The 27,716-nt window shown below is 35.6% G+C and overlaps 1 protein-coding gene across 8 annotated transcripts in view; it reads right to left on the bottom strand.

Annotated features, from left to right (window-relative positions):
* Positions 1-27,716, bottom strand: part of Ptprd (protein tyrosine phosphatase, receptor type, D) — a 515,048-nt gene that overhangs the window by 97,738 nt on the left and 389,594 nt on the right. For all 8 annotated transcript variants that reach the window (XR_001175444.1, XM_013026394.1, XM_013026400.1 and 5 more), the window contains one exon: positions 20,010-20,107. Coding sequence is in view for 7 of the 8 variants with exons in the window: in XM_013026394.1 (XP_012881848.1) it covers positions 20,010-20,107 (98 nt within the window). In the remaining variant the exon portion in view is untranslated. The remainder of the gene's footprint in view (positions 1-20,009; positions 20,108-27,716) is intronic.

Here is a 27,716-nt window from a genome sequence, read left to right on the forward strand (position 1 = left end):
TAATCTATAGCAGTAAAAGATTGGGTAGAGCTTTAATGTTATTACAAGAGCAGACTGCTTACATGGCTAACAGTATGAAAAACTGTTCAACTAATAAAATTGAAACTACTTACACTTTTACTGTTCAGTTAAAGGGCTTATAAAACAGTACTTTGGTTGAAATAGATATACACTCATACTGTATAGATGTATGGCTATAAATTTATACACATACATGTATACATGCACTCCTTACACAATGACAGTAGCACTTATCTCTGGTCTGTGAGTGCTCTGATCTGTGACTTCTTCCTTTGTGTTTGCCCGTGTTCTTTAGTTATTTCATTTATGAGCACTACATTATTCTCCAAAGTAAGTGGAGAGATGAGTTTCAGCACATATCGCCATTGCACATTCCAGTTCTTGCTGTTTTCTTACAAGCATCGGGAACAAATCACAAGACTCAACCATGTACATTGTAATTTTTTTCAAACCCTAAATCTACACTTAGTGTAGATTTAGACTGTAGCATGAATATGGAAGAGCCAACACAGGCTGACTCATCTTCCTCTGAAGTTACCAAAGAAGAAAGTGACCTAGGCATCTTAAGGGCAGCGATGGGAGCGAAAAGAATGAAAAAGAAAGAGGGAACAGCTAACACTAAGCAAAAGGAAGAAATGTACATATCTCCTGATTTCAAAAAAGTAGCTGTAGGGTCAAAGTTTGTAGAGTCCATAAGCTTTATAGACCATGATAATGACAATGTGCCTCATGAAGGATAAAATGTGTTTGAGACTTTAACTATCACTATCTCACAATACTGTGAAATTTGTGAAATTTATGCAATCATTTAATCTCAATAAAGGGGAAAAAGTTACCAAAGAATAGCAGGATAGAATTGATCTAAATTGCTTCTTATACTGATGATGGAGATGGTGGTGACAGTAATGAGCATATCAGCACTATGTGTTGAATCTGACTTAATTCTCGGGGATCCGGTCGTGGGGTCTGAACTCTGAGCCTGGGCGCTGCCCCTCAGCTCTTCAGCTCAAGGCTAGCGCTCTACCACTTGAGCCACAGCACCACTTCCAGCTTTTTTTTTCTTTTTGCTTATGTGGTGCTGAGGAATCGAACCCAGGGCCTCAGGCATGCAAGGCAAGCGCTCTACCACTGAGCCACCTTCCCAGCCCAAATCTGACTTAATTCTCAAAACGAGGTGAGAGGCAAATACTATGTCCACAGCACAGATGAACTAGAAGAGGTTTAGTGGAGCTATGAGGCTTTCCTTGAGTCACCCTGCTGTTATATAAATCAGAGGTGCTCAAAGATCCAGATATTTTGACTTTGAAATGTGATCTCTAAAAGACTACACTCTAGTGTGTATATTTGTATTTATATGTTATTTATATGTATATATGTAAATATATATATACATACAAATATATATATACAATATATATATATACATATAAAACAAATTATAATAATAAAATTTACTGCTTTGTTTCTTTTTTTCTTTTTGTCAGTTGTGGGGCTTGAACTCTGGGCTTGGGCGCTCTCTCTGTGCTCTTCAGCTCCAGGCGAGTGCTCTACCAGTTGAGCCACAGCGCCACTTCTGGTTTTCTATTGGTTTATTGGAGATAAAAGTCTCAGGGATGTTCCTGCTGCAATCCTCAGATCTCAGCCTCCTGAGTAGCTACGATTACAGGCGTGAGCCACCGGCACCCTGCATTACTGCTTTGTTTCTAAACCATGTATAATTAAGAAAAAAATGATTAAATTCCAAATGTCTCAGTCAGTTTAGATATGATGATGCATTCATACCATTGTCCTTTGCATTTCTAAAGAAAAGCTATAGCTTACATGGTTAGAATTTTAGCCCATTAAAAAAATCAAATTCAAAATATGAAATCTTAAGTATAATCCTAACCCTACATAATTAGGAGCAAAAAGACAAATCATCTCCATCTCTCCTACATATCTATCCACTGATGTCTCTTTCTTCTTCTGTATATCTCCCACCTGTTACAGATTCTGCAGGGAAAGACAGGAAGGTGAGACACACTCACCCTTTGACACTGAAGGGACAAAATGGAGAGATGCATATAGTATTTGCAGAAAAGACTGAGAATGGTGAGAGACCAATAACTCCTGAATAACAAGTTTGCCCTAACAGTTTTAATGACAGTCTAATGGTTTAATGGATAGCACTTTAATAGGCTTTCCAGTACAATCCCTCTGAAAGCTTGTCTTCAATAAAACTGTCATTGACAAAGAACTGGAATGCTTCACCACATAACCATAGTTTACTGAATCTAAACACAAATTATACCATTTTAATCCTGTATTACCATCCTCATCTCCTTGGAGATAGATGGATACATGCTCACAATGTAATTTTCCAGCAAAAGAGGCAGGTTTATATTAAGGGAGTACAGTAGGTATTAAACAGAATACAACAAAAACTTCCACCATTGTCATATTTAATGTGTGAAAAGGGACAAGTAGAAATAGCAACCACAATTTTAACCCAGAAATACATACTCATGGAAACTTTGAAGACTAGCTAGAGTGTCTTTGAATGGCTTAATGAATTCTTTAGGTGATCGTGTCTTTGAAAACCTATAGCATTCTGTGTCTGCCTATCTGGCATACTTGTTTTATGTTGTGTTGCTTGTTGCACTAACTTAGTCCTTTTAAGTCATGGTTTGCCATGCTGTGGTGTACCTCAGGTTGCACACCGCCTCAGTATTAATGCTGCAGTGGTTATAATCAATTTTAATGAACAATTCTAAATTCTAGCATTTGGCTCTGTTTTTCCCTGTCCATATCAAAGGCAATCAAATTTTACTTCTTCACATTGGAATATTTTTTGTCTGGCTTGAAAGACCTTCATATCTGTTCTGTTTTTCTAACTCCTTCAAGGTTCAGCTAGAATTCCAATTTCCCAATTTACGTCTGCCTTGAGATCTTTCACAAACATTTCCATGTGTGCTGACTGCCATGCATCAGTGTGTCTATTTGACAATTAGCTATAGTTAGGCTGGTATTTCTTCTTATAGAGTTGTTTGAAGGTATTATTAAATGTTGTCATTTCATTTACTGATTCCTGATTTCCAAAACTCTATTACTAACGTCTGAACAGAAATAAACCTTACTAGGCATCATTGTAGACTTCAAAATGGCTAAACCATTTCAGGTGCATATAAAATATGTAAAGCATATTCAACAATTTCAGATTTTTGTCCCAATTTCCATGCAGTCTTTAGAACCTGGGAAACTTGTTTCAATGGTAATTATACCTTCATACCAAGTCTTAAAATGTGCACAAAGATTGCAAACCTGAGAGCAACAGAATGATACAATCCTCAGAATTTCTTTCCTACAAATGTTGATAGTTATAAAAACAGCAACTTTACAATGCTCATGCTGATGATCAATGCCACTGGAAGTGTTCCACTGGGTAAGCTGCAGTCATTTACTTTGTAAAAGCAAGGCCTAGGTTATGTTAGAATCTTAAAAATAGCCCTTCTCAGAACCAGCATTGCAAGCATTGGAATACATATAAACTGCCTAGGAGGTTTATATATGCCTACTTGTGATGATGTTACTGTAAAATGACTCCATTTAAAAAAAATTGAAAAGTATTATAATCATGATAGGCAACAAAAGCAGACAGTACTTCATTTTTGGAAAGACAAATAATTTTATCTGAATTTTAAGATGTTATTCATTAAGGAAAGTTGTTATATAATAGTGTTTGTTTTTATTGCACAGAGTAAGTCTAACAGTGAGTAAGTCTAAAACTTTCCTTCAAGAGGCCAGCAAATATAGTACAAAGAGTTTTGACAATTTTTGAAATACAAATATGGGCTAAGTAGCAACCATATGGGCTTTTCTAAAAGACTGATTCTCTCATTCCAGTATAGATCCTCTTGTTACTTATACATAAGTAAAGAACCTTAACCAGCAATTTATGATATGAGAAGAACACAGAAAGGCCCATATGATACTTTGGAATTACACATGTATTTCTTCAGACATGTATTTTATCCACCTAGGAGCATTATGCTTGCACACAGTACTTTGCCTGTTACTTGCTAATGTAGCTTTAAGAAACATTAAGAAATTCTGCCCAAGGAAATATAATAAAGTCACATGTTCCACCCTAATCTTGTTTTACATACTCTCAAGTAACAGAATCTGAGGAAAGGAAATACAAGTATGTCTCCTCCCTCCCCATGGTAGATCCAAAAGACTAAGAATTTAAAGGATTTGTTTTCCTGCCCCCAAATATAGCAAATATAGCAAATACAGACGTTGAAGTTCTGATCTTACATAGTCAGTACTCCAAGGGAAGACTTGCTGGATTTTTAAATCTTTGATTGAATGTCAGAAAAAATAGCCTAGTACTCTTCACATAATAGCTATGATTAATAAAAACAAAGTTTCAAGTTCTGTTATATTAAAGTAAAATCCAGAGCTACACTATATTTTGAATATTCAAGGCATCTAATTACTAAGCCTTTGGACTACAGTTTGGCTACTAAAGGAATCATTACACTATAAATTCAAGGGCAATGTTTATGAATTATTCATCTTTGTACTCCCAGAGTTTAACAAAGTACCCGGAACATAGTAAGAATGTTGTAACTGCTTGGTGCCATGAGATGATTTGAATAGAAAACTGGAAAGGACAAAGACATCTCCCAAATCAGGCATTAATGCTTTCACAAATGATCTGATATATAACTAATGGTTTTCAGTTTGGTCTTCTGTAGTCTTTGGAGTATTTGGGAGAAATGAGAGTCTTTATTTCACAGAGCTCATTTGTTTATTCTTTAACAAAAATTATAATCCTTGGACTGTGTCATCACAACTGGTTGCCTCAACAATTATAGGTCAGAAACAAAAGGTTATATATCATTTTTCAAGAGTAAGTCCTCAGAGCAGATGGAATTTTGAGGAAACAAAGATATTCTTTTCATAAAAACATTATATATATATATATATATATATATATATATATATATATATATATTACTAAAACTGTGAAACTTGTTGGTGGCTTTGTAGATTTAGGGAGAGATCAGATATTCCCCCTAAGAGGTCTTCTTGAAATATAAATTCTTTAGATTATTTTTCTTTACAGACATCAAGGCAATGGGAAATCTGAGTTCTAGAGTCTGTATTCTTGTGTCATTTCCATTCAAGCAGGGAAATACTTGTGGACTGTTTATAGAATCGTGGCCAAGGAGCTTGATCTGTACTCTCCTGACAAGAGGATGCCCGAGGAGGTTCAATGAGGAAAGTCAAAAGTAGTTCTCCACCTCCTGAAGAGACCACTGCCTAAGACATTGCTGTACTCGATCTCCACAGGAGCTCACCCGCAATGTACTGTTTCCGCTAGTTATGACCTAACGGTGTAACTTTATTCATGGCCTCATAATTGATACTCATCTTGATGTTATGCAACTGTGTGGGCACGGGAGATATAAAGAGTAAACTAGGCTCCTTTGTCATTTTTTAAATTCATGCATGCATCTTCATTCTAGACACATTTATATATTGGACATATCTCAATCAGTTAGATACATCCCTGCCCAAAGGAAGCTAGATCTAAATCTAGTAGATGACACTCAAGTAATACAATGAAAACTGTGTCATCACTTGTACTATCATGGAGCACACAATGAAGAGCAAATCTTATACTAATGGCAGGCATGTGGACCACACTTTTACCTAGGCTTACTATACAAGAATCCATCTCATCCTGGCCTGAGACCCTGACAACTTTTAATGACATGAGCTCCTTATATCAGGTGTTCAAAGGCAATAATAACAAAAAGAAATGTAATTACCAAAGAAGGGGGTGGTGGATTCTATGTGACTCTTTATAAACTATCCATAGTCTAATGTATCTACTGATTTTTTCATTCTAAGAGAATTTCATATGCAAAATTTTCAATAATAAAATGGTGAATATAAATATATAAAATATGTCACACAACTTATTTTTTGTCTAAATCTGTCTTTCCACTAAAAAAATTCTATCTTATCACATAATCTTTATTTTTTTTGGTCAGTCAGGGGGCTTGAACTTGGGGCCTGGGTGCTGTCTCTGAGCTTTTTCACTTAAGTATAGTGCTCTACCACTTTAATCGATAGCACCACTTTCAGTTTTCTGGTGATTAGTTGGAGTTAAACGTCTCATGGACTTTCCTGCCAGGGCTGGCTTCAAACGATGATCCTTAGATCTCAGCCTCCTGAGTAGTGAGGACTACAAGTGTGAGCCACCAGTGCCCAGATTATCATGATTCTTGATAGCACCAAAATTTCTAGTACTGTTTATAATTCTGGTTCTCACATAAAAAGTAAAACATCTTCACTACTTCAAGTTAGGATGACTTTAAGATGGATCCTTGAGTTTGGTTTCCCTCACCCCATCTTGCAGAAATCATTTTCCTTTATTTATCCTGGGAGTTTATTAAGAAAACATCATCTGTCAAATTGGCATTGGTTGTGAAATTCACTGAGTGACTTTAGCCATAGCCCTTAAAGGCCTTCAAAGTATCTTGTATACAGTAAATGAGAGTTGGACTGGATGATAAAGTCTAGGAATCCTCAACTGTAATTCCAGGGAGAAAATTGTGATCTTGGATTTTCTTTTTTGTGATCTTACATTCTAACCACTGAAATTTGATGAAATATTTTAAGGGTAATAGGAGAATTGGTGAGCTGTGATGGTTAGTATCTATAGAATGAAAAAGAATTTTTTTTTAAAAAAAGGAAATCAATGCAGACTTGCACAGCAACATCCCTTCACCAACACTTAGTCCGAAAATTTCCATTCTCCTCATGTCTCAATTGATGAAAAGAAGGTCAATTAATTACTAGGGTGGGGTGGCGATTGAATTTTCTTACCTTCCCTAATGCAATGTACGAACAGCTCTTGATACAAAGGGAGGCAGCATTTCACTGTTCATTAACTATACTAATTATAGTTTTTCAGTCACTGCAGCCCTTTCCTCACTCTTGGATTAGAGATATCAATAGAGGTGAAAGGATCTAAGCCTTCAGGCTGGGGGAAAGGCCTTGCCACAATGAGACGCAAAAAAAAAAAAAGAGGAAATTTGGCACCAGAATCTGACATTTATGACTTCTGCCTTAAGTCACATTTTATAATCATGTAAACATAATTTAGAGTGAGAGAAAAGACAGGGTCTAAACAGGTACTCTAGTTTCTTCACAATCTGGTTCAATTGTATGTTCACATTCTCCTAATAAAAGTTGGAGCTAAAATAAACAAAATAACAGCAGCAATCAACCCTTAAGTCAATGAAAAGCAGGGTACACAGGCAGTGAATTTGTATGGTTCTGTCATCTTCAAATATGGCAAACTTCTTTAAACTGAAAATCATATCTTCTATCTTTTCAAATAATTTAGCAGATTTCTTTTTTCTTTTCTCTTTTTGCTGGTTCTGGGGATTGAACTTGGGCCTCTGTCCTTGAGTCTCTCTGTGTTCAAGGCTAGCTTTCTACCACTTGGGGCACAGCACTACTTCCAGCTTTTTCTGAATAATTTATTAGAAATGAGAGTCTCACAGGCTGGCTTTGAACTGGAATCCTCAAATCTCAGCCTCTTGAGAGGCTAGGATTACAGGTGTGAACCACCAGAGCTCAGCAATTTAACAGACTTCTAAGGAATTATATTTCAGAAACTTGGAAGAGGATTTATTTTATTTCATTTTATTTGTGAACATACTGTACAGAGGGGTTACAATTACATGGGCAGGATAATGCGTACATTTCTTACCAAGCATTGCAGCCTCCATGGAAGAGGATTTTGCATGGACAAGAGGATATTTTTAAAACCTTAGAAGTGTTACCTGATATCACTTAATAGATTTATATAGCTTCATTTGCCTTAGGAATATTTTTTTCCCTTGATCATAAGTTTTGTCTAAGAAAGATATTGGGATTTGGGATGCTGGGATCTATGAAGAAGGGTGCACTAGAGCATATGTCTCACTGTCTCTTTATCTCCCAGATTAGAAAAGACGAATCTGTATACAGTTTAAAATGTCAAGACAAGAAATAAGTAAAGACTAACTTTCTCGCTGAGAGTGAAGGCTATGGCTTTATACCTCCCGAGACCTGTAGACATTTTCTCCTGCCTTCTTTCCAGTTTTTAGTGGATGGTGAAATTCAGAAGTCAATGGCATTCACCAATTCTCATGTAGTAACAAAATCAACTTGATGAGTTGCCAATTTCTAGACCAACTAATCAAATGTATTTTAGTGTTGGACATGGTTGGAATGGAATACTATGTCCTAGGTATATGTTTTAACCCTTTTACCACTTTCAAACTGGTGAATTTGAAATAAATGATTGGGAACAAGAAGAGGGATGCTGAGTATCTCTATAAAGGAAGTCCTTCTTGCTGTTCAAAGACTGTCTCTGACACTAAGGTAGATAGATAGATAGATAGATAGATAGATAGATAGATAGATAGATAGATAGATAGATAGATAGATAGATAAATTTATAGTAACCAGAAATTTGGGACACTGTCCAAATTCGAGATCTTACCTGTCATTTGACCATCTTAAGAAAAGTTAGTGGCAAAACATTTACCTAAAGTGCAAAACTGTAGTTGAAGAAATTGACTTATAAGAGGCAATTATAAATAATGGTCACAGTATGAACCACACAGCAGTTCATGTGGGTTCATTTCCCAGCTCTGCCATATACTTGATGTGTAACTCTGGGCACGTTATTTCCCTGTGATTCAGTGCCAACTCCTGTCGCAAAGAGGGCTCAATAGAGCTTCAGTGACAGGAAGGAATACATTAATATATGAGGTATGTTTCAAAGAGTGTTTGACACATGGCAAGTAATGTACAGATGCTCTGTAAAGCAGTGTTTATACTGTGAAGCTTTATAAAACATCTGGATATCATCCTCTTGATATTATAATGTTGTATAGCTTGATATCAAAGAAAATATGAAAAATATATTCTTCAGCAAAATGGAGACAAAAGGGAAAGGATAGGAAAGGAGAGAAAGAAAGAAAGGAAGGCCTTAAGCCAAAGACCTCCAGGAATCTCTAGCTAAGTCTAGAGTACCACTAAAGGCCTGCTATTAAGAAACCTTACTCAACAACTGAGAAATACTTATTTTCTGATTATACTTCATATATGAATTTTTAAATGTCAAATACATCATTGCTGATATGTGGTGATTTAAAGATTAATATTTCCCAAAGCACATTGAAATTTGCACATTCATATAATGTTTTAATGCTTATTTCTTGTCTTTTATCCTCTCCATAGTCCCAAACTTGATAGTGTGTCCAACTATCACTTTCCTAAAACCATCAAAACTGTTTAGTTGTACCAGAGATATGATGACAAATAACACTGCTGTTATTACTTTTTAAATTTAAAAGCAAATAATTGGGGAAACTAACAGGCTTGCTGCATTCTTACTTCAATCTCTAGGTAAAGCATTGTCAACCATCTAAAAGATGTTCTTAAAAGAAGTACAAGCTGAAATACATTCATTTCATCCTTTTGGTATTAATAGATTTAGGAATAGAATCAGGTAAATGATTTCTTTCCCATGAATCCTAAGTATGTTGTTATGACCTTTGACTTTTTCCTACCTTATTTCTTAGGAACATAACTGTAACCCTGTATTTAGAGACAGTAATTGGGCTAGAGTCTACTGAGAAATATACTCATTGTCTTCTATACCTTTGCACAAACATCTCCTTGGGAATGGGGCTTTGTATTTCTCAGAAATTTCAGTTATTATTCCAGAAACATGCTCTGAAGCCAAGGTCTTCTTGATATTATTGCCTTAATCCCAAAATTCGCTTACACTATTATAATTACAAGTATTTTCTTTCATTTTCTTTGATCTCTTCCCCACGGTACTGGAGAATGAACTCAAAGTCTTATGCTTGATAAGTATGCAAAAACTTGAGCCACCCTGCTGTCATTTCACATTTAGTTTGTGTAAGTTAGATAGGGTATCCACTTCTGCTCTGAATGGCCTTGAACTATGATCCTCTTACCAACATTTCCCAAGTAGCTGGTATTATAGGCATGGGCTATGACACAGGGCCATTATTACCAGTTCTGTTTTCCCAAGAAAGTATGGGCTCATGTGGGGTAGTGCTAATTTCTTAATCAATTTTTGTTCTCAAGTATTTGTCAAATAGACAAAGGTGTATAAATATTGGTCTCATATACAAAGGCATAGAAATTATGGTCTCATAAATAAAAGAAACCAAGATAACAAGGTATTTAATACTCATCAGCCAAAAGGAATCCATTTCTAGATCTAATTTTTCTGGATTTTTAAATCTAGAAAGGACATAATATACAGAATATGAAAAGAATTCTGGAGACATCATAATCCCTCTTCAACCTCATCATTTCTTTTCTTTTCCTAATTGTTGCTATAGGACTCCACTTTGGAAGAATTAGAAAAGAATATTATGGAAGATACCTTGTGGGAAGGAAAAATCAGTGTACTGTGTAACTACTGAAGTCACATAATCACAAGTGCTATTTGAGAACAGAGGGCAAGGGACCAAGTGTCTCGGATATATTCTTCTATAGTCTAACCTCCATGAGTAGATGCTAATAACCTCATCATACATGAGACAGAACCAAGGCAAAGGGAGGTAAGTAGTTCAGGTTCAGTGTTAAGCAGGTTCAGTGTTAACTGGCTATGTCTAAATATGAAACCTATTTTCTCTGACTTCAAAGGTCTTGTGTGTCTCCCAATACATACCTCACTGGCTCTAAAATTCCAGTTTTAAAATCAAAATCAAACTTGGCTTGGGAGTTTGATAGGTTTTGTTTGCATACGCTGTACACAGCTAAACTTGGTCAAATTTTCAGACTGGCAGTTCCTAAGTTCTTAGGCCATGTCCTATCTAATAAATTACACTTTTGGAATTGTCATGTGTAATTGTTACATTTGGATATTACCTAATTTGATCATTTAAAAAGCAATTCCATTTAAGGTATCTGTTTTCATGCCAGAAAATAAAATGTAATTGTGTGATGCTCTAAAAGGTAAAAAAAAAAAAGAAAAGAAAGGAAAAGAAACTAAAAGAAAATAGTAAATAAAATTAACTAAATAAAAAATCAAATTCAAGAAACATTGGCTGTTTTAGGTCTTACTGTAGTTGTCTTTTGAAGTTGAAAAATTGCTTTCCAGCAAGTCCTGAGCACCACCTGGTAGTAGGTGAAAAAATAATGTGCACAATGTCCAGTGGTGGTCAAAAAATTAGTCACAATGGACTTGTAGGAGAACAAAGACTAGGGAACAAAAAAACTAAAGTTTTATGACATTTTTTAAGATAAGCAGGACTTCTACAAGAAAAAGTTAAAAGGCTTAAACATGAAAGATATGAAATTTAACGCTCATAGGGGGAATACCTGAGTTTTTTTTTTCAAGGAGGTAGAAAAATGAAGATTTAAAAGTCCAAATATAAATAAGCTTAGAAACTTGAAACACTGACTGCACTTTTGAGTTCTAATAACTACTGAGGTTCAGTAAGACTAATAAGACTATAAACCCAGAAATGTACACTTGGATTCTGAATGCAGTGTTTTTCCTAAGGTGGTTGCTGTGTCTTTGTGTCTTGCTAGATTTGTTTACAAGATGCAGAACGGCTGCCAGCTGGGAAGGGACTCTCTGTACCTTTCTATCTTACAAAGTGAGGTTGGTCCTTAACAACGGAACAAAAAGACCATCTCAGGTTGCCAACAGACAGGTCCATCTCTACTATGTATAGAAGCCACACTGGGCTTTTTGATCAGTGGGCACTTTTCAGTTAAGCCTGAGAGGTGTGCATTAAAATGTATTCACTTCTGTTACTGCCTAAAGTTAATAACAGCCTATTTTCCAATAGAAAAGGGCCTTGAAAATAAGGCTTCACTGTAGAAAGATGAGGGGAGATGAAAGTCTTGGGAAAAGTACTTCTTATTTTACAGAAAGGTTCTATTCTGTTTGCTTCTGTTGTTGGTACTCACAACTTTGAACACAACAAAGAGTTTCTGTGGAGTATAAAGTTAGTTAGAAATTGATCCAGACAAATGCTTTGGTTAATCATCTACCATGTGACCAATGGTGAGCTTGTTACCATGTGGTTAACAAAATACAGGGAATCCGTAACACCAGATACAAAAAGCAAAAGAGCTAAGCAAGATATATTTTTTCTGTCCTTGTTTTTATTATTTTTAACTGGCCTCAGCAAAGCTCTAGGGGCATGACCTGTGACAAGAAGAGGGCAGGGTTGCATAAATATGTCTTACTTACACCACCTCCTCTGAACCTGATATGTGTCATAAAAATGATAATATATAGCAATCATTTCAGTGATGTCCTTTCTTTCTAGAGGGGAAAAAACAATGGACATTGTAGGAATGATATTATCTAGCTTTGATAAGACTAAGACTTCTAGGTGCTCTGTCAGGGACCCCAATAAGTATTTTATATGTATGTATATATATATATGTTTATTTATAATGAGTTTATAAACTGAGCACAATGATCACTTACTTAGGGAGATGAAGAAACTAAAACACAGACTTTTGATTACTTGCTTATTTATTTATTTATTTGTGGTGCCAGTACTGAGGTTTGAACTCAGGGCCTTACATTCTCACTTGGCCCATTTCCTTCACAGATTGTACGCTTGAGTTGCACTCTTTCTTGCGCTTGAGCTACACCTCCAGTTCCAACTTACCACTACCCCGCCCCCTTGCTGTTAATTGGAGATAAGGATGTTGTAGACTTTTCCAATTGGCTGGCTTTGAACCATGATCTTCAGATGTCAGCCTTCTGAATATCTATGATTTACCTACCCACCATCTCAATGAAGATAATCTGACTCCAGGGTCTGTGTACTGCACCACACTGCTACAATATTTTTATTAATGGCTCAGTGAGGAGAAGGTACCATGTGAGGACAAAGAGGTCAAGATCTAATGTGGGAAGTAGCAAAACTTCAATGCTCTTATGGAAGAGGATAATTACCCATTCCCACTACAGTATTGGGAAATTCTGACTTAGAATAATAAACTTAATCCACTCATCTCTCTCAACGTGGCTTATCCAGGCCAGGTATAAAAAAAGTTATGACTGCTTTTTATTTAATCAAATCACTGATTGTTCTCTTATCCCATTACATAAGACACCATTATTTGTTTAAAATAATAACAACAACCCAAACTCCCAAGTCTCCCAGGATTATGTGTCAAAAATACTTAAAAATAGAGGGTTTTCTCTCTAGTCTATTCCACTTTTCAATAAGAGGAAACTAAATCTCTGTCATCAGCTGATTTGCTTCTTCTGGAAAATTGGGGAGCTGCATTTTAGACATATTCAGCACATTTACATGTAGGAGAAAAATAATCCCAGACAAACAAAAATGCCTGTGTGGTGTGCATGTGTGTTGTTTGATTTCTTATTAGTGTCTGTATAATGCTGTAATGCGTGTCCACCCTCATGAGTTTACACATAAATTATAAACTAATTGAAAGCAGATATGGCAAGTGGTTTTGCATTATGAAAGCTCAGAGGTTTACAAAATTTTTACTAATGATGGCTTTGTGACTGTAAATCTACTCTGGCATACAAGAACCAATAACCAAAAGCCTTTTCTTAGGGAAAATGGAAACATTTTCTTTTTTGCTCACTACTTCAATGACAGACAATTTTTGTCTCTTTCAGTGTTTACCATTGAGAATAGAGAAACTGTCCATAGAGAAAGAAAGAAATGTCTCCTCAGCATGTCATAAGAAAACCATCGCCCATTGACGATTCCCAAGGTAAGCTATACAATGTAAAGTGGAAACAATGATATTTTCATTGATATTTTGCTGGAAGAATTTTGATCCAATTGGAGACTGGGCTTTGTACACAGACAATAATAAGAAACAAACAATAAAAGATTTAATCCTCTAGAGGAGATAAGTTAAGGTGCAATGAAGAAAAATAAGACATAAGTTTTGACTTGTATCTACCATATCACAGATAGGTGATGTTGAGCTAGTCAGGTGTTTTACATCTGAGATTAGAGTTTGGATAAAAACATATGATCTCTGAAGTCTACAGTGTCCTAAATAGGATCTAAGTAATGTTTCATGTCTACATGCCTCAGTATTGTCTCAGTATACTTATTTGTCAAGAAAACAGTGAATCTTTTTCTTTTACTTCTCTTACTACAATGATTATTTTATTTCACAAAGGCTACAGTATGCATGCTGTAGTAAAATCAGAATAACAGGGGCTTGATATATGGATTGTATCCTATAAGAGCTGTACCACTGGCAGACAGGAGATATGAGAACTTTGGGCAAGGCAGGAAATTCTTAGCACATGAATGATAAATGGTGGAAGACAATACACACTGAGATCACAGATGTTCCACTTCCACAGGTGGCAGCAAAGAAATTGGGTCTGGGCTTGGTGATTTGAATAAAATAGACCAAAGATGTTTTACAGGTAGGATTTGTGTAAACTAGAGTTTCTTGCCTTTCCCTTCACAGCAAAAAAAAAATAGCTTTATGATGACACTACAAAGAAAGCACTAATACAGTTTAATCTTGATGTTTGGTAACTTTCCATGTCTGTGTATCTACCATGAAATGGTAGATATTCCCTTAAAGAGAAAATTATAAGTGACTTGTTAGGACCTTGAAAGAAACTTTATTCTTGATAGGAAGTCTAAAAAGCTTACTAACCCAGGCAATAAAATATGGAAAGCTACAACATATGGAAATCTTAATAGAGCTGGTTTCCCAACTCTCACTATTTGCCATTTCTTGACAGTGACCACAGGATGCCTAAGTGTTGGGGCTTTGGCCAACAGAAAATTCAGCTAGTCAACAGTGTATTCAATCTATTTATATAAAAATAACTGGGATGTATTCATATTGGTAAGAGAGAAGGTGGCCTAGATATCATTCACTCTTCATTTTATCAATGGTAGTTGTGCCAAGTAGCACAAATCAGAAAAACTGCATTCTGGCAAATTTGTTTGGGTAATTTGAATATGGGTCCCTAAACTATCCTAATTGCTCTACTTTTTCCAAAGTTCTCTATATTTTCATATATATGTAGATTATGAATTGGTTTATTAAGAAAACACTTTGAAAGTCTATTCAGTATTATCATACCTTGAAAAAATATTTATCACCAGGTTGATTATATTTTATAATAATTTGTCAGTGGTATGTCTGTTTGATGAGAGCAAATTTCTTGAGGATAGATATGGTAAGACTTTAATATTGCTTTTACTTTGTAATAAATTCTTACTGCTTTAACAAAATAAATGAGTACAATCACCTCATTGCCAAAGATTATATACCGGCTCCCTATATCTGGAGTCAGTCTCATAGCTACCATAGCTCCTTAGAATATGCATGTACATTTATACACATATGCATGCATATTCCTTGTTTCTCAGAGCAATACATTTAATAGATAAGAAACTCACAGAGTATATACAGCCCAAGGCCATTGGCATACAAAGTGATCAAGTCAAGTTGTAAAGCTCTCTGGTTAAATCTCATGCCCTTTCCACCACAACACTTCAATCTCATCTTCCACACTGGTGAGCCTGCCAGTGTAAGCACATTTCAAGTCTTGTTCCTCTTTTCAAGTCCAATTTCATCTCATTCACTCATCTCCAGGATAGACAAATTGCTCCAGCATAACATTTAGGTAATACCCCTCTACTTATACTTGTGCAAAACCATCTTCAGGGTATCATGTTAAAATGCAGATTACAATTCAGTAAATTTGAGATAATGTCTAAAGTTCTGCATACTAGTTCTGTTCCTAGATAGGATACTACTTGTCTAGGTCCACATTCTATATCTGAATATGAAAGTAACAGATCTTTTTGTTATGGACCTTTGAACCTTGTCTTTTTACTTCTCTTCTTCCTAATTCCACTAAAAGTACCAACTTTCTTTCAATACCTTTCTTTTTCCCACCTCATTCTGACTTTTATTAAATCCCAGTAACATTATTATCCACTACGGTAGATAATTATTGTATAGCTCATCTACTCAGATAAGAGCTCTCTTCCTTTTTCACATCCTTTTATTCAATTCAAGGAAGAACCTACAACTACACAAATAATCTGTGGGAAGCTATGTCCTACTGTGTGTTCCACACAATGAACTGAATAAGATGTCAGTGTTTGTTCTCTGGTACTTAGAATTGGATTGGCAAGAACAATTTAATCTCATTCTTCAGAAGGCCTATATATCATTTAAAATTCAACCAAAGACCATATTTTCTGACTGTGTAAGAGTGAGAAGAAGCTAGCCTGAATGATGGGAACAACAACACAAGAGCAAAAGCAGACCTGAGAATCACAAAGATGAGAATTCCAGGGAAGATGCCAGGAAAATGACACAGCCTTCTGTTCTGGGTGACAGTCTCCAAAGCATGCCTATATTGGAAGCCCTTGGCTTTATGAAAAACCAACTGTTCTGTTTTCCTTTACACAAATTCCATGGCTGTAGTTACTTACAATCCATCTAATCTAAACAGGATTTGCATATGCATATTGCCAATATGACTGTGATGATGTCTGCTGATTGAATCTCAAGTATAGTAGTCATTGTCATGGTAGGAAACAGTGAAAGGAAAACTGGATGAAGAGCCAAACACACTTTTCAAATGTAAGTCTTCAGATTTTCTGAATACTTTGTGCTTGCTCCTTTTAAGTGGAGGTTCCTGGACACATGGTTAGCCTATGGCACCATCATTTCTTTGGTTGAGAATCTTATTGAAAGAAAATTAGTTTTCATTCCTGCAGAGCCTCGGCTGCTCTCCAACTGACTATCTAGCCTGGGCAAGCTGAAGAAAATGCTAAAATTATAGGTGTGCACTAATGCACCCACCTCCAGGAATCTAAATTTTAAATGTTTCCAAATGATGCCTAAGATTTTTGTTTCGTAAAACATGGACATCTTTCTGATTCAGTATCAAAGTCTTACCAGCTGAACACATTTGCTCTGATAGTTATACTCAACTCATTTCAAGGGGACTGGGGGTGAGGGTAGACTGACTTTTTTCTCTGCCTGACTAATAACCATGCTCAAATTGTGACTAGTTAAAATGCTTGAAGACTTTTCAGATTCTTATCAGAAAATTAAAACTTAAAAGTATTTGTAAAGACCTTCAGAGATGGTGTCACAACTAATTTCTCAGGCTCTGTCTTCTAGCTGTTGTCAAGTCCAGTGATGAAGTCCAATTACCATTGCCTGAGTAAAAGAGGTCTCCCATATGATCCTCTCATGCTGTGCTACAATTTAACCTGCTTCCTCATATTCTGACCTCAGGGGCTGTGCAAACAGCTTTCATGCCTTTCAGCTCTCTTTTAGTCTTAGAAGCAGAATGACAAATTAAGCTTCATGCATCTGAAGAGGTCTCTGTAAACACTAATTTGTAGTGATTATTCCAACATAATTAGGTGTTTCAAAGTAATGTGGGTTTTCTTTCTTCCATTTTCTTCACTGGCATCCAGTTACAGTCTATTCAAATGTCTATAAAAATTCCTAAGAAAAATTTTCCCTAAGTGTTGCTCTGAAATACTGTGTAGAGGCCTTAATCCTATTATCACAGATGAGTCCAACACTTAAATATCTCCTTCATGGCTGTTAAGGCCCAGTAGAGTCAATTCACACCCGGGGAGCTTTAATCACAGATCATCATCGTCATGATAAACGACGAAGACTCAGTGTGGGCTATCATGTCCCTGGCTAAGGCTACTAGGGGAGTTGTTAATGGGAGAATTGCCAGCATGCAGTTCATAATAACTATTCCAAAAGAGCTCTCCTGATCTAATGGCTAAATTAGGATCATTAGAGTAGCTTTACATGTAGCATTTCTTAAGTCCATATTAAAAAGAGACTAATCATTTTTCCCCCAGTGGATGCAACTGGGATTGTGTGACTGTTGCAAATCTTATCGTCAAGGGTTTAAGGTTACACCGGTAGAGAGTGCATTAGCAGCCGACTATCCATCGCCTCTATCCCATTTTTATGTTTTTGTGACTCATTACATCACTCACAATCACAAATAAAGCATTAGAGGAGAGGCATGAAGAAACTATCATACAGCCAAATAATAAGAATCATAATAATGACACTATGAAGACTGAAGTAGTGAAAGATTTCTGGTTAGTGAAAATTGATACTTCACTAGGAGTTTTCTGTGCTGCCCCGGGTGGTATTCATCATTTGCCTTGTTTTCTCTGCTAAAACTCAATTTGCATCCTCAAGCCCCAAACTAGATGCTACAAAAATGACTTTAAAGTCTACTGTATAATTTACAAAGAGCCATTATGATCTGAAGAAAGTACAGGGGAAAATAAGAAGCAGAACATGTAAGCAAAGAAGACAGCCCACAATCCAATCTGAATTTCTTAGAGTTGAAAATTTTTCAAGCATTTTCCTGAGTGCTTGAAGCATAATGAAGAAAAAATATTTTAATATGAAAAAAGAGAAAAGAAACAAAAGCAATATTTGTTCATTGGCTAGTGGATAAAGATGATGAAATATGCAAATTGAAAGGTATAAGAATGGAAATGAATGGGTACAGTCATACATTTAGCATATCAAGGCAAAGTGATTAATAATAAAATTTAGAGACATGAGGAAGTTAGGACTTCATGCAGATATTCAGAAGACTCCTCTAAGCCATGCTGTTCATAGCCTCTTATTAGCACTTCTACATATATTTGCTACTCTTTGATCCAAGTTGGCCTATTACAGGTTCCTCTTGCAATTAGATAGAAATATTTCCCTAGGGATTAAAAGATCCTCTTGTGCACATTCCCCATTTAATGTTGATATAACATAGATCAAAAAAGATAAGAGGGAGAGTGGCATTTTAAGATTCTGATCAAATAAATCTGGAAAAATAATTTATAATAGATTATGAGAAGCTCAAGCACCCCACAACATTCTATGGTTTGGAAACATTTTTAGTGATACGTTGAAATCTTATACTAAAAGAATATTGACTTACATGAATTGTGACAAGTTGGTTACCAATAATCAATTAATTGCTTTTACTATTGCTTCCTTTCACTGTGGAATTCCAGATATATACAGTTTCTCAGCTGTTTGCTTCATACATACACACACACACACACACACACATACACAGAAGTTTTTATCTTCATGAAGAATTCACATGGCATTGTTAAGGATTCTGGTATTTTATGATTTCCAGTTTACCATTGCTTCAGAAATAGGTAAATTTCTGGTATTGCATTAATAATATATGCATTGGTTTTTTTAGAATAAGTGGTAAAACCATGTATTTGAGCTCAGTACCTTAAAATATACATTAGTACTCTTTTAGAATGAGTGGTAAAACCATGTATTTGTGCTCAATAATAAATAGAGTTTTGGGGCTATGGAAAACAGAAAATTGAGAAATTTTCTTTCATTGAGGATTCATACCATGAATCAATTATTTGGCAGCTATTGTATATACTGGGCAGCTTATCAATTTGATATATAAGATAAACCTAAAACCCCAAAGAATAAATTAATCTCCCTAACAAATATAAAATAGCATTTTTAAAATGTAACTGCTATATCAATGGTATAAGAAAACCAAACTTTTCATTTATCATTTTTTTTTGCCAGTCCTGGGACTTGAACTCAGGGCCTGTGCACTGTCCCTGAGCTTCTTTTTCTCAAGGCTAGTGCTCTATTACTTGAGCCACAGCACTACTTCCAGCTTTTTCTGTTTATGTGGTACTGAGGAATTGAACCCAGGGCTTCATGAATGCTAGGTAAGCACTCTACCACTAAACCCCTTCCCAGATCTTATTTATCATTTTTCTGATAGGGTTCTGCATTATATTTAAATGAAAATACATGGGTGTTGTTACTTTTCAAGAATGTGGTCACGAAGCAGAGGAAGGCAACATTTGAAAGTACTGTTTAGCATAAACCCTGTTGCATACCTCATATTCTTGGGAAAACTTCAAGTTGTCATTTGCTTTCAACCTTTCAATGTGATCTGCAAGTTCCAAGATAGGTATTGGAGGATGACTAGCCATACCTATTAAAAAAGAAGGAAAGAAGAAATACATTTGAAAACACTTGAAAATTATGTTAACTTTCCAAAATACAGAAAATGCTGTAGTTAGAAATGGCCTGAAAACATGTGAGTAGTAAAGATGTTTTAGATGAAGAAGCAGGCAGATAGTTTGGTTACTCAAAGCAGGACATGCTCTGGAAGAATGGAGTTTGTAGCTAAATAGAAAAGTCACCAAGAATAATCCCCAAACTAGCACTCCTAGCATAAAAGAAAGTGTTATTGTGCTATGAATCAATGAGGTTAGCTAGCAGAGAAAACCGACAGTCAGTCTTGATGTCAACTTCTGCTTTGAGTAATGACTGTTATGTCATTTCAAACTCCTTTTCCTGCACTGTGTGAAATGGAAATTGTGTGGAATTAAATGGTGTAAAAGTGAACTAAGAAAATAGACACAGACAGAGGCCTAGAAGAGGAAGAGGAGCAGCTTGATAGGAAACATAAAGTGACTTATGCATAATCAAGGAAAACTAACTTGAAGAATGAAGGTTACCAGGGTAACCGGAATCATCTGAACCTGCAAAGGAAATGATGGTGTAAATAAAATAAAATAAAACAAAATTGTCTCTTTAAAAAAATGAAATGGATAGCCCAGTATACTTTTGAAAAATAACAAAAAAGGCTTCAAGTTTTTGCAGGATTCACCATACATTGTGACTACATTAAGATTGCTTTAATATTTCACAAACCTGTAAGTGACTGACATTCACATGCAAACATAGACACAAAGGATGACATGCACCACAGAACACTGATGATAATCACAGACTGCAAACCAGACACCAAACTGAACCTCAAAAATGTTTCCACTAGTAGCAGATTGTAGAGGATGGGGTTAGAGCCTTCCTCCTGGACATCCGTAAATGGTCACACTAACATGTTGATGGTATTTTGTCACAAGTCTCATTATCAAAGCCCCAGAAAGCCTACAATCTACTTCAGTTGTAAACATCTTTGTCCACTAATGAAAAATGAGTTCAGAAAAATGAACACATGGTAGAAGGACCAGAAGAGAAAAAGTAAAGATAGAAAAAGAAAGAAAGCAGGACAGGGGCTGACACATCTTAGTTCAGTCTGCCAGCTGAACACATATCAATTTCAGGGATTTTGTTAAAGATACTCTGCTGTTAATTTTGGCAAATCTTACGTCTTCCTGATGTTCATATGCTTTGCATTTTGTTTCATTCTGATTAATTTTGCACGAGTGTCAAGAAGAGTATCTGCTGACTTAGATCTTGGAGACACACATTCCAGCTGGCTAGAGAAACCTGAACTAGCATGCCCCCAGGGAAGCCTCCTGAGGGAGGAACTCAAACTGGAAGCCACATCGACATTCTACTGTCACTGTGATCCTTTGGAGGGTTTTGGCTTGGGGAATGATAAGGTTTAAGTCAATATGACATGTGATTACGTTATAACCATCTTAGAAATGGTGCCATTACTTTAAGTCACCCAGTAAGCCCCCTTATCTCTACTGCCAAATTACCAATGGTTCTGGTAAATTAAATAAAAAGCCACTTCACTTTTTTCAAGACTACCATTTAGCATAGTGCTGTGAATTACGGCAAGCTAAGCACTTATGGCTATGCAAGTCTGCTGCCAGTCAGCTAAAATCTTAGTGGAGATCCAATAAAAAATGAGTTGGTTAGAAATAGAAACTCTTTATTGGTGATAAAATTATGCATTTGGGCTGAAAATTTGGAGCCCTTTCTGAAACTTTTGTGTATAGATAGTAGCATTGAACTCATTTCCATTCTGTGGAGAAAGTGGGTGGGTGTGACAGTGATCTGATAATTGAAGTGATCTTCTCCAGATGAGGCACTCCCCAGTGAAAAGAAAGGAAATACTAAGGCACAAGAGACTGGAGGCTTATCTGAAAATGGAAATGGACTGATGTGGACAACATTACAGTGCTTTAACAGAAAAAATAACAGAGACAAAGATGTTTAGACCTTTTCGAGCGAATCGTGGGAGAGAGTTATTATCATATATGGACTGAGTGGTGGTTTGGCTAGAGAGGGAGGACACAGAGCCAATCAGGGAGGCGTAGGGGACTGAATTACTGCTCAAAGCTGCAAAAAGTAAAGCCAGTTGGAGATGGGAAAAGTATTAGTATAACAGCAGTAGAAGACCATAATAAACAACGAAATGCGATCAAGGTATTTACTTTGGGCATGCACTGGCACATGGTTTGGAAGTATTATTTTGGAAGCTAATAAAAGAGAAATCCAGGCAAATCTGGGCTGAAACTTTCTACACGCAAATATAAATAGATTTATCACATGTAAAGGTATAGTATTATAAAATCATCATTGAAGACTTCCAGTACTGAGTTAAAAACACCAGTACTGAAAAAAAAATGTCAATATGCAGAACATGGTGCTAAATTTGTGGGACGAGTAAAAATGGCATAACAGATGTTTCAGAGAAAAGTGGTGAACTCATGGGAATCAAATGGGACAAAGGAGGAATCCAGGCCCAGAGCACTACACTTGCATTGTACTTCTGGTTCTGCCATCTATTAATAGAAACAAGTCTCTTCCTGTCAAACACCTCAATTTCTTTGTCTACAAGATAAAAATGGAAGACTAGGTAAGCTTTGGGGTGCTGCCCTTCATGGCTTTCCTTTCTGACTGCTATGGATAGCATTTCTGAATAGAGGAGAGTCATAGTTATGGCCCATAGTAGGGGTTCTAAAAGTTATCCCAACTTTTCTTTGATAGCATAAATAGAAAACTATCATGCTTTTGAACTATCTCCTTTATTTAATTTTCTCTAGCTAGCTTAACTTATATACAATAGATTATGATGTAATGCCACAGAGTTGGAAAACACTGGCTATCAATATAAAAATTATGCTAAATAGAGCTGGGAAGGTGGCTCAGTGGTAGAGTGTTTGCCTCCAATGAATAAGGCCCTGGGTTCAATTCTTCATGGGCAGAAAAAGCCCATGGCACTGTGGCTCAAGTGGCAGAGAGCTAGTTTTGAGCTGAAGAGCTTAGGGGACAGCATTCAGGCCCAGAGTTCAAGCCTCATGATGAAAAAAAAAAAAGCTAAATAATAAACCTGGGTGAAAACTACTCTAAACAGAAACATTTTACTTCAAATCAGAAAACCATCACTGAGGATTTACTTTAAAATAATCCAGAATCTTCTACACTGCCAAATGTTGAAACCATTTTATATAGTATAAACACATTTATGGTATTCTGAATGAAACAGTAGACACAAAGTAAACTAAAAGTACTGAAGTAATCCCTCTATACTATCTTTACAGTCTTTTGTCTGGCAACTCCTTCACTGGCTCAAATTTTTCCTCTATTCTTTTAATTAGAACAGTATTTTCACATTGGAATCAGAGATACTTTAAAATTCCTTTTTGCAGGCTACACATCAGACCAGTTAATCCTGAGACTCTAGATCTTGAAGCCAGATGTGGATATTTGTAAAAAAATTTCCTATCAATCATCTTTGGTCCAATAGGAATGCCTGATGGGGCCTTAGGAGGTGTGAAACTCAGTTTAATACTTTTGTCACTTCAAAAGCATAATGTCAGGATTTATGAAAATGAGATGAGCTTCCTCCTGGTACCATCGTTATATTACCTGTGACTATCAGTTAGCAAGCCTTAGTACTTTTTCCCTATGATTAGTGGCAAAATATTTGAAACATTGCTAACAACTGAATAGTCAGCTGCCAGTGTAATGAACTCATCAATTCAATACTACCAATATATGATACACAAGCACTTTTAAGGTACACATTGAAATGGAGCCCTGTGCCTATTGAAGCTAGGGTATCCACAATACACAGTATTGTGATGAGAAATGACAGGTGGAGTTAAGGGAATCTGCCTTCTGTTCAAAGAAAAAACATGACTGCTACAGGGTACATAGTTGTAATGATAATGTCACATAAAATAAAACTTGAATGGGATTTTAAGTTAATTTTATATGTTTTATACAAGGACTGTGAAATCCAGAAAAGTGAAATGAGTTGCTTAGTTCTGGTAATAAATAACAAAAATATTAACATGATGTTATACTCTACTAATATGTGATTATTTCACACATCTTAAACTTTGTATTTAATACCAATAGGCACTTGGTTTAGTTTGGTAGTTAAACAAATACTCCTTTTGAGGTCACGAAGAATGAGGGGACATAATGTAAATGGATTTTTCCTTCATAATACATGTATGTTTATAATGTTTCCATAAGATTCTCCTTATGGTATTGTTTTCTAGTAACTGTGATAAATGATGGGAAAAGTATGTGGTCAAAGGCCAAATAGAAACTAATTTGTTTATCAAATCAATGATCACAGCCTTTAAAGATGGACTTTACTTAATAATCATGGAGAATATTGAGATAATTAACTCAATTTACACAATTTACAATAGCCTGCACAAAGTGTTTATAATTGGTTTCAAAAACTAATGATAAGTTAGACATAAAGAAAACATTGACTTAGAGATATGATTGCCTCTTGGTAAAACAATAAGGACAATTTGACTTAATCTGGGGGGGGTGACATCATCACTAAGTGACATATTCTCTAAGAGTGGCTTTCTCAGTTAAGAACCAAATTGCAGAATTAAAGTTGTTATATAGGATTTCTTAATATGTAGAATTTAAGAAAATCATGTCTGTTATTTCCCAAATTTACCATTTCGACTCAATGAGGCAAGGTTTTCACAGTACAAAATGTCAAAGAACAGGTCAGGTACTCTTCACCTACATTGTGTGCCTGCATTTTCTATGGAATAAATGAAATACGAAGAAGAAAGTATAGAGAAAATAGATCTTGTTAGCATGGACCCAATTAATAGCACCAGTGGATCAGAAGAAATGCTTCCAGAGTTTTCAAAGCCCGTATGACTGCTGTGCAGACACTTCTGCTGCTGATACCACAATTTCTGATACGTTAACTTTTTATGAGTTTGGTTTTGTTTTTCACAGCCCATCAATCATCTACCATCCATGTATGCTTTGGGGCAAAACACATTAAGGTCATCTAGAGAATTGAAAATGAGGCCTTTATGTGGAGACATCTGATCATCAATTTTTAATCTCCTTTTGGAAAATGTGCAAGCAGAAGAGTTCATTATGTTTTGATTGGGGATAATTTTGGGGGGAAGTGGGAGTAGGGGCAAGAGATGGTGTCAGGTTTTACATGCCGGCAACGGGGAGAGATGAGGTGAATGGACCACTGGATGTTACTTGTTTTACCTTCTTTTATACCTTTCTTTTTACTGGAAAGAAAGCATGTCTCTCTTAAACACTGAATTTCTAAATTTGGCTTTTTGAGAGAAAGGCGAAAATGAACAATTATCTGTAATTCATTGTCTTTGTTGTATCATGGTGTGTTGTTTTTTTGTGTGTGTGCTAGGGCTTTAACTTAGGTCTTCATGCTCTTTTGGGTTCTTCGTTCAAGGTTGCCACTAACTCACACCTCCACTTGCAGCTTTTTGTTGGTTAATTGGAGATTAAAAGTCTGTAAAATTTGTCCATCTAAGCTGGCTTCGAACCAAGATTTTCAGATTGCAGCCTCCTTTGTAATTAGGAGTAAGGCATAAACTACTAATGCCAAGCTATCATCTTTTGACAATATCACATTTATTTGAGTCATTTTTGATCTTATTAGTAAAGAATTGTGACAGCATTAAAAAAAACACCTGTAATTAGTACTGTCTACCTAAATAGTATCTACCTAAATGTCCTTACCCAAAGACCTGCTACCCCATTTCTAGATGCCTGACCTGCAGAAATAGGACCAATGGTATGAAAAGATGGGTTTTCTATGGCTTATTATGATGTAATCTGAATCAGCAAGGCTCGGGAAAGACCTTCACCCTCTACTACTAGGGGATGATACAGTATGTGTAGAAATCTACACAGTATAGTATCATCTGTTGAAAGAAAGATAAGACAATATATTGACTTGTCCAAAAGTTGATTTTTATATTTAAAAGTTACAGCAGCAAATTGTGTGTGCATCTATGTTTACCTACCTAATGGACATTCTATCAGTTAAAGAACCATGTACACAAATGGAAAAGTCTGGAAGAATATGCATGAAGGATATCCTAGATGATGTAATTGGAACAAAAGTAGAGTTTTTTTTAATTTTACATATGTTAAGAAAAAGAAAAAAGTATAGAACGATTATTATTATTTTCACATTTTTCTGCTTCTCCCAAATTATCATTATGTAAACACTCAAATAAATACAAATTTTAAAAATACCTGTTTACCATATTTTATATATGATTAATAAGCTTGTTTTACATATTTCAACATCATCTTCTAAAACATGAGGTTTTTTTTTAAAGACAAGGCAGATGAGGAAGGGTATTCAAATAAGTTGGAATTTAATATATGTGTTGCTGAAGCGAACACTCAAATAAGTTGGAATTTAAAAAGAGAGAACTAAACCTTTTCTAATCCAGAATAATGGACACATTTCATTTTTAACTAATATAATATCATAATATCTATCTGCTAACCCTCTCTAATATCTACCCTGTTTCTGCTGGGCACAAAAACATTAGCCACTTGAGTAAATATGTCTTTCCTTCTTGCACAGATTAGAAAGATCTGTAAAATTTAACAATAGTTAGTAATTCTAATAAACTTCTCTATTACCTCTCTTCTCCGCTATTTACTTTGCCTAATTTATTCCATTATTCGAGATTAGAAGCCAAATCATGAGTATACGGTACCTTCCTATGTATTAAAGTTTCCCTGTTAGTTTTGTAAAGTTATTGGTGATACCAGAAATACTGTTGCCTGTTCTACCTTAGTTCTGACTGGCCCTCTATAGCAAAAATAAATATATTGATTGACCTTTTGGTGTAAACCATTACTCATTGAAAAGATTAGGTAGCTTTGTTTATTCTCAAATACAACTTGGTTGCCCAATTCTATTTAAATTTTTATAAGATCTCCTCTCATTGCTTATTTCAGAGCAAGATGCCTAAAAGGTGCACTCAGAGGGTGTCTCAACACAAGGTATGGTACACTGGAAGGAAGACTCAATGTTCCACCAACATACACATGTATATTATAAATTTATCAGCCTTTTAAAAAGCACCTGGAAGCTTTTGGTTACAGAAACTGTGTTCTTCCTCCTTTTATGTTCATCAGGCAAAAGTTTATAGTCTAACTTCATACAAAATGAAATAAAAAATTTAAAAGATACACATTTTTATAGCCACTTTGAAAATATTAAACATTATGAGTTATTATGAAACATCTCTAATTAAAAAGAGAAAATATGCTGTAGATGGGAATTCACTGTAATTTTTTTCATTTTAAAAATACACTAAAATATAAAGTTCAATAAATTTATAGTGTATTATCCTGGGTGTTAGGACATTTATTGGGCATAAATTTTTCAACAATTCTACAACCAAACTGGATTCCGAAAGACTTCCTCAGGCTGATCTTTACCTTGCTTATGACCAACAGATACTAAGACAGTGCCTCTTAGGTTTACATTTTCAGCTCCATGATTAACCTTTGCATTTTACTGGACATTAACAAAATTTTGTTGAAAGAATGTTCAGTAC

This window comes from Dipodomys ordii, unplaced genomic scaffold (assembly GCF_000151885.1).
Source record: "Dipodomys ordii isolate 6190 unplaced genomic scaffold, Dord_2.0 Scaffold93, whole genome shotgun sequence".
Lineage (NCBI taxonomy): Eukaryota > Metazoa > Chordata > Mammalia > Rodentia > Heteromyidae > Dipodomys > Dipodomys ordii.